This window comes from Eupeodes corollae, unplaced genomic scaffold (genome assembly GCF_945859685.1).
Source record: "Eupeodes corollae unplaced genomic scaffold, idEupCoro1.1 scaffold_396, whole genome shotgun sequence".
NCBI classification, from domain to species: Eukaryota; Metazoa; Arthropoda; class Insecta; order Diptera; family Syrphidae; genus Eupeodes; species Eupeodes corollae.
The window spans coordinates 38849-47195 of record NW_026605336.1 but is presented as its reverse complement, the minus strand read 5'-3'; the positions used below and the strand labels follow the sequence as shown (position 1 = coordinate 47195).

At 38.3% G+C, this 8347-nt stretch overlaps 2 protein-coding genes across 2 annotated transcripts; both read right to left on the bottom strand.

The window, feature by feature from the left end:
* Window positions 1–2464: 2464 nt before the first annotated feature.
* LOC129953491 (uncharacterized) lies at window positions 2465–5204 on the bottom strand. Its single transcript, XM_056066734.1, has 2 exons — window positions 3418–5204; window positions 2465–3099 (listed from the first exon to the last, which is right to left on the bottom strand). Exons 1-2 carry the CDS (start codon window positions 5126–5128, stop codon window positions 2747–2749), a joined length of 2064 nt encoding a protein of 687 aa, XP_055922709.1. The 5' UTR covers window positions 5129–5204; the 3' UTR covers window positions 2465–2746.
* On the bottom strand, window positions 5139–8011 carry LOC129953492 (uncharacterized). The gene is made up of 3 exons (XM_056066735.1): window positions 7816–8011; window positions 5221–7746; window positions 5139–5149 (listed from the first exon to the last, which is right to left on the bottom strand). Exons 1-3 carry the CDS (start codon window positions 8009–8011, stop codon window positions 5139–5141), a joined length of 2733 nt encoding a protein of 910 aa, XP_055922710.1.
* Between the last annotated feature and the right edge of the window lie 336 nt (window positions 8012–8347).

The window sequence follows — 8347 nt, the reverse complement described above, 5'->3', positions numbered from 1 at the left end:
TTTTGGAGCATCCTGAAGGATTTTTGATGTTCTAGACGAAAATCAAATCACACCCAAAACCATCACCTGATCCTTCGCAACCCCCAAAATCGATCAAGGGTTCAAAATACATACTTGACTTGTACTAGAAAAAGATACTCCTAATCAAGATCTATCATTATAGATATAGATGAGTCATTTTGGAGCATCCTGAAGGATTTTTGATGTTCTAGACGAAAATCAAATCACACCCAAAACCATCACCTGATCCTTCCCAACCGACAAAATCGATCAAGGGTTCAAAATAGATACTTGACTTGTACTAGAAAAAGATACTCCTAATCATGATCTATCATTATAGATATAGATGAGTCATTTTGGAGCATCCTGAAGGATTTTTGATGTTCTAGACGAAAATCAAATCACACCCAAAACCATCACCTGATCCTTCCCAACCCCCAAAATCGATCAAGGGTTCAAAATAGATACTTGACTTGTACTAGAAAAAGATACTCCTAATCAAGATCTATCATTATAGATATAGATGAGTCATTTTGGAGCATCCTGAAGGATTTTTGATGTTCTAGACGAAAATCATATCACACCCAAAACCATCACCTGATCCTTCCCAACACCCAAAATCGATCAAGGGTTAAAAATAGATACTTGACTTGTACTAGAAAAAGATACTCCTAATCAAGATCTATCATTATAGATATAGATGAGTCATTTTGGAGCATCCTGAAGGATTTTTGATGTTCTAGACGAAAATCAAATCACACCCAAAACCATCACCTGATCCTTCCCAACCCCCGAAATCGATCAAGGGTTCAAAATAGATACTTGACTTGTACTAGAAAAAGATACTCCTAATCAAGATCTATCATTATAGATATAGATGAGTCATTTTGGAGCATCCTGAAGGATTTTTGATGTTCTAGACGAGAATCAAATCACACCCAAAACCATCACCTGATCCTTCCCAACCCCCAAAATCGATCAAGGGTTCAAAATAGATACTTGACTTGTACTAGAAAAAGATACTCCTAATCAAGATCTATCATTATAGATATAGATGAGTCATTTTGGAGCATCCTGAAGGATTTTTGATGTTCTAGACGAAAATCAAATCACACCCAAAACCATCACCTGATCCTTCCCAACCCCTAAAATCGATCAAGGGTTCAAAATAGATACTTGACTTGTACTAGAAAAAGATACTCCTAATCAAGATCTATCATTATAGATATAGATGAGTCATTTTGGAGCATCCTGAAGGATTTTTGATGTTCTAGACGAAAATCAAATCACACCCAAAACCATCACCTGATCCTTCCCAACCCCCAAAATCGATCAAGGGTTCAAAATAGATACTTGACTTGTACTAGAAAAAGATACTCCTAATCAAGATCTATCATTATAGATATAGATGAGTCATTTTGGAGCATCCTGAAGGATTTTTGATGTTCTAGACGAAAATCAAATCACACCCAAAACCATCACCTGATCCTTCCCAACCCCCAAAATCGATCAAGGGTTCAAAATAGATACTTGACTTGTACTAGAAAAAGATACTCCTAATCAAGATCTATAATTATAGATATAGATGAGTCATTTTGGAGCATCCTGAAGGATTTTTGATGTTCTAGACGAAAATCAAATCACACCCAAAACCATCACCTGATCCTTCCCAACCCCCAAAATCGATCAAGGATTCAAAATAGATACTTGACTTGTACTAGAAAAAGATACTCCTAATCAAGATCTATCATTATAGATATAGATGAGTCATTTTGGAGCATCCTAAAGGATTTTTGATGTTCTAGACGAAAATCAAATCACACCCAAAACCATCACCTGATCCTTCCCAACCCCCAAAATCGATCAAGGGTTCAAAATAGATACTTGAATTGTACTAGAAAAAGATACTCCTAATCAAGATCTATCATTATAGATAAAGATGAGTCATTTTGGAGCATCCTGAAGGATTTTTGATGTTCTAGACGAAAATCAAATCACACCCAAAACCATCACCTGATTCTTCCCAACCCCCAAAATCGATCAAGGGTTCAAAATAGATACTTGACTTGTACTAGAAAAAGATATTCTTAATCAAGATCTATCATTATAGATATACATGAGTCATTTTGGAGCATCCTGAAGGATTTTTGATGTTCTAGACGAAAATCAAATCACACCTAAAACCATCACCTGATCCTTCCCAACCCCCAAAATCGATCAAGGGTTCAAAATAGATACTTGACTTGTACTAGAAAAAGATACTCCTAATCAAGATCTATCATTATAGATATTGATTGAGAATTCGAAAGATTTGATTAAATCGTTATAAAGTTTAATTTTATTGTAAAATGGAACAATGTAATAAGGTTTATGTTTTAATTGTATAATGAAAAATGTTACCAGTTAGGGCTTGCTTGGAAGATGTGTTCACGGCGATGGTCAAACAAAAAAAAGGGAAGTTTAAAATTGTCTTACATCGAATGATACCTACATAGTGGTTTTTTTCTATACCAAATCATCTAAATACAATGCATTACAATATGCAAATTATTGGCCTTGGATGAGGATTAAGCGGATTATAAGTTGTTTGTTTTTAAGTAAGTACAGTGAGTCGCGCGAATAATCTTCCAAACAGGGTTTTCTTACAATCAAATATATTACAAAACTAGAAATGAAATTAATTAATGATTTGAGTTTAAATGTAGTTTGATTAATCCTGAACATTCCGGCCCCCCTGGAACGAGTTTCAGGACATGGGTACTCGTGCCAGTTTGGTGATTGGACGGATAAATGTTCCGCCAGCGGTCTTTACAGTAGCAACTCGTGCTCGACCATCAGACCCTTGAGTTGTTGCTTCGATCTTGCCAAGAAGCCATTTTGTTGGTGGAAGATTTGGCTCCTTTATAATAACCAGGTCTCCTGGATTAAGGTTTGGGGTGGATCGTTTCCACTTTGGACGTTCTTGAAGGGTGGTGATGTATTCCATATGCCAACGTTTCCAAAACCCTTGGACCATATTTTGGAGGTGATTCCAATGAGAGAGTCGGTTGACTGGTGTTTCCAAAGTAGTTGGCTCTGGGATTGCAGTAAATGGTTCACCTATAATGAAATGTGCTGGGGTTAGTGGGTTCAAATCATTATCTGAAATAACACATAGAGGACGAGAATTTAGTACAGCTTCGATTTGAGTAAGAACCGTGTATAGTTCTTCGAAAGTAAGTATGGTTGATCCAATTACACGTCGTATGTGAAACTTGACGGACTTGACACCAGCCTCCCACAAACCACCAAAATGAGGTGCCGATGGGGGGATAAAGTGCCATTCGACACTTTCCTTTGCAAGTGCCGTAGCAACGGCTTCATTGTATGCTTCTGACAGAACCAACTTGTGCATCTCGTTGAGACATCGACGCGCACCTTGGAAGTTGGTTCCATTGTCCGAATAGACATTCGAACAGAGTCCACGTCTCGAAACAAATCGACGAAAAGCGGCGAGAAAGGCTTCAGAAGTGAGATCACTCACTAGCTCGAGGTGAATAGCTTTGGTGGCCATACATACAAATAAACAAATGTAGGCCTTTGATGTTTTTGGATTACGATTTCTAGAAAACTTGATGTTAAAAGGCCCAGCATAATCACAACCTGTATGTGAAAACGGACGGCTTTGTGATATCCTTTGCGATGGTAAGTCACCCATTAGTTGCGTAGTGGTATCTTTTCGCAGTTTGTAACATCTATTGCAGCCAAAAACAATCTTACGGATAATGTTACGAGAGCCCAAGATCCAAAACTGTTGTTTTACAATGGCGAAGGTTGCGGAAACTCCTGGGTGAAGGTTACCTTTGTGGATATCTTCTATAAGAAGAGCAGAAAAATTGTTATTAGGTAGAATATAAGGATGTTTTATGTTATAAGATATGTTAGCATTTTTTATCCTGCCTCCTACTCTAAGAAGACCTTTGTTATCTAAAAAGGGAGAGTATTTTAGAAGTTTTGATTTTTGGGGTAGATGTTTTTTGGTTATTAGGGCACGAATATCTTCACTGAATGAATTTTGTTGGATGGATTTAATTATAGTTGTTTTCGCGACGATGATTTCCTTTAGGGTTAAGTATGAGGTTCGACGATTAGGTTTATTAGATTTTTCACATAGGTAGTTATAGATGAAACGTATGACGTAAGCGAGTATCCTTTGCATACGAAACCACGATGATGTTTTATTAATAATATGATCAATGACATCAAACTTGTTGGATGACGTTAGAAGAACTTGAGGTGGAGACAATCTTTTTTCGAGTAAGAGTTCGTTCTCTTCCGGGTTAAAGTTCACGAGTTTTGGTTTTGGCCATTCATTTTCCTCAAGGGATAACCATGGTGGACCAGTCCACCAAAGGTGATGATTTCGAAGATTTGACGGAAGAATACCGCGCGATGCGCAATCAGCTGGATTTGACTCGGATCGAATATGGTTCCAGCAACTCCTTGGAGCAGTTTCCAATATAGCAGAGGTTCTGTTGGCAACGAACGTAGTCCAGCGACGAGGAGGTGAAGAGAGCCAATGCAAAACAATTTCAGAATCACACCAAGCTACAGTTCTGGAAAATTTAAACGAAAATGATGATTTTATGAGATTGAACAAACGAGTTAGCAGCAAAGCCCCACAAAGCTCCAAGCGAGGAATCGAAATCGGTTTTAACGGAGCAACCTTTGTCTTTGCTGCAATAATGTTGACTTTGTATCCTTCTGTGGTCTTACAACGAGTGTATAAAACAGCACCGTAAGCGAGTGAGGATGCATCGCAGAATCCATGAAGCTCAACGTCATCGAATGAAGATGCAAACAAGTTTCTGGGGATACGAACCTGCTCAAAATCCGAAATCTCTTGTCTATACTTTGCCCATCGTTCCGCTAATTCTGAAGGCAACGGGTCGTCCCATCCAAGATTTAAGTTCGATGACCAGAGTTCCTGAAATAGTATTTTGAAGAGAACGACGGATGGTGCCAGTAGTCCTAATGGGTCGAATATTCGCGACACTTCTGACAGTAACGAGCGCCTAGTCAACAAGATGGTTGGAAGATTTTTTGACATGCGGAATGAATATTCGTCATATAAAGGGTTCCAATGCATGCCGAGTACTTTAACAAATGACTTTGAGCGTTCCGTATCGAAAATAGAGTATTCACATTCTTCCTTTGGGAGCGAAGCTAGAAGAGTAGAACAATTAGAACTCCATTTTCGCAGCTGAAGTTTGGCCAAGAAAAGAAGAGCTACTAATTCAGATTGTAGTTCCATAAGTTCTTTCTTTGATTTAGCTCCTGTCATGACATCATCGACGTAGACATCTTCTAGGAGAACTCGGGCTGCGTTTGGGTAGTCTGATTTATAATCTTCAGCAAGTTGTTTCAGAATACGAACAGACAAAAATGGAGCGGATGCAGTACCGTACGTCACAGTACGTAAACGATAATGCTCGATTTCTTTCGAAGGAGATTCACGCCAAACAATACGCTGATAGTCAGCATGTGAATCATCAACCCAAATTTGTCGAAACATCTTAACAACGTCTGCAGTAAACACGAACGGATGTTGACGGAAACGTAAGCACACACCTATTAAATTGCGTTGAATAGGAGGGCCTATCAATAGAGTACTGTTTAAAGACTTTCCCGTTGAGTCCTTAGCTGAACCATCAAACACGACACGTAATTTTGTGGACGAGCTGTCCGGTTTCAACACTGCGTGATGAGGAAGATAAAAACATCTGCCATTAGGAATAGCGATTTCTTCACGAGGAATCTGAGTCATATGGCCTAAATCAATATATTCTCGCATGAACTTAGAATATAATTCTCGCAAACTGGAATTTTGATTGAAACGACGTTCCATTGCATAGAGACGCGAAACAGCAAAAGGTAGAGTTTTTTCGAACGATGGATTTTGTGTTTTGAATGGAAGTTGAACGACATACTTCCCGTCAGGAGACCGAGAAAATGTTTGGCGAAAATGTTCTTCCGCCTGGTCGACCACAGCTGTATTATTTGCTGGAGGAACTTCTTCGAGTTCCCAGAATCGGTGTAGTAACGAATCAATATCGACTAACGAATGAAAAGACGTGAAATAATTCGATTCTTCTGGTTCAAAGAACTGTCCCGTTATGATCCAACCGAACGAAGTACTTTGAGCGATTGGGCACCCATCAGGACCACGAATTTGTCCATTCCTTAGAATGCTCCAAAGCTTATCAGCTCCAAGAAGAACATCAATGGGAGCAGCGCAATTAAAATTTGGATCAGCAAGTTCGAGATTTTCAATATATGACCAAGAAGACACGTCTATCGACTTAGATGGTAAATTCGAAGATAATTTATCCATTATAAATGCATCAACGAATAATTGAGATGTGTTGAAACGAGAATGGAGGTTTAACGATATACTCCCTTTTGTATATCCTATTTCCGTAGCCGATAAACCGAGAATAGGGATTCTTGAATGAGTTCTATGAAACCCGAGTCTTTGAGCGAAAGATTCAACAACGAAAGTAGATTGTGACCCGGAATCTAGAAGCACACGACAGTTTAGAAGATTTCCCTGAATATCTTGAATTTTAGCCAACAGCGTTGGTAATAGTGTTTTTTTTCGACAAGTAAATTCAAGCGAATGGTTACTAATTATCGAATTGGATGCAGTAGTTGTAGTTGTAGATGTAGCTGTAGAAGGTAATAACGAAGGTTGAGATTGAAGCGAAGATTTTGAAGAAGCGGATTGAGATTTTTCATATGCATCTTCGAGATGCACCAGCGAATGATGGCGTGATTTACACACCCGACAACGAAACGAGGAACGGCATTTAAGCGACGAATGGCCAGCACGAAGGCAATTAAAACAAAGTAAATTTGTTTTTACAAAACTTCGACGAGAGTCAATGTCTAGCGCGACGAATTTGGCACACTGCGGAAGGATATGATCCTCTTTACACATTGCACATTTTGATGACGTAGCTGAATCTGAGGGCCCAGCTAAATGAGCCCGAATGCTAGTTGGTTGCTTTGTACGCGTTGTGACCGAACGACCATTAAGAGATTGGCATGCCTCAAGAGCATCGCACCGCTCTTCTAAAAATTCTAAAAATTCTGCTATGGTGCAGTCTTCACGAGAACCGATGTGTTCTGCCCAAGCTTGTTTTGAATCGGGATCCAGTTTGTTCAATAACAAATAAATGAGCCATGGGTCGCGACTCGATTTACCCAACGCACTAAGCCCACGCACAACTTCATCGGCACCATCAGAAATTTTTCTTAAAGTTTGAACATTGCAAACATTTGTAGTAGGAAGCGACAAAAAAGTTTCAATAAACGATTGAGCGATTAATTGTCTACGATCATAACGCTTTTCTAAACGATCCCATGCTTCAGCATAATTAACATCGGATATGCTAATGTGCTTTATGAGATTAGCGGCATCATCACGTAGATACGATTTTAAATAGTGGAACTTATGAGTTGGACTAAGATTCGTCTTAGTGTCAACTGATCCGAGAAACAAATCTCGAAAGGATGGCCAATCCTTATAGCTTCCGCTAAACGGTGGCACAACGATATTTGGAAGTTTGGTTGTATTTGAATTATTCGGTGACAACGAAGACGAATTATTTAATTTTTCCAAAAAAACCGATTGCTGGTCAACTAACCGATCTATAGCTGACTTATTTAACGAAAGTTCATTGGAATTTACCCTTTCGCGAATTGCTTTAATTATTTGAGCATTGGTAATAAAATATTTTGTTTCATATGTCGAAAACTCATTTTCAATTTCACCGACTTGACTTTCTTGAGATTGTTCGAGAATCTCGTTATGAAGCGAAGAAAATTCTGACCACGCGGTCTCAAGTTTATTCAAACGTATCTCAAGCATTTCTAGAGTTGTGGATTCATCTATTGTTTCCACAAATGCTGCTGCCCGCGTTAAGCGCCCTTTTGCGTTACCACATTTGATTTTTAATGCATTCGCCATGTCGAAAAGCACAATTAGTTTTTTATTAACGAAACGATAAAACGATGCGAGATCAATCAAAAAAATTCGTATGAATACACTGTATCACATATGCGGTGCATGAATAGCTTCGAAGGACATATATATATAGATATCATACAATCAATATATTATATATGCAATTCGATGTCTTTACAAAAACACTTTTAGAAAAATTCTTTAAATTCGGCTTAGAAGGACCACTTTTTTTATGATTGAGAATTCGAAAGATTTGATTAAATCGTTATAAAGTTTAATTTTATTGTAAAATGGAACAATGTAATAAGGTTTATGTTTTAATTGTATAATGAAAAATGT

Excerpts from the sequence above, each read along its gene's own strand:
- LOC129953491 (XM_056066734.1), bottom strand. The coding sequence starts at position 5,128 with ATGCATTGGAACCCTTTATATGACGAATATTCATTCCGCATGTCAAAA. Across the intron at positions 3,100-3,417 it reads CAATGGAACCAACTTCCAAG|GTGAACCATTTACTGCAATC; the intron begins GTGCGCGTCGAT and ends ATTTCATTATAG.
- LOC129953492 (XM_056066735.1), bottom strand. The coding sequence starts at position 8,011 with ATGGCGAATGCATTAAAAATCAAATGTGGTAACGCAAAAGGGCGCTTA. Across the intron at positions 7,747-7,815 it reads ATCTCAAGAAAGTCAAGTCG|CAATTCGCGAAAGGGTAAAT; the intron begins GTGAAATTGAAA and ends AAATAATTAAAG.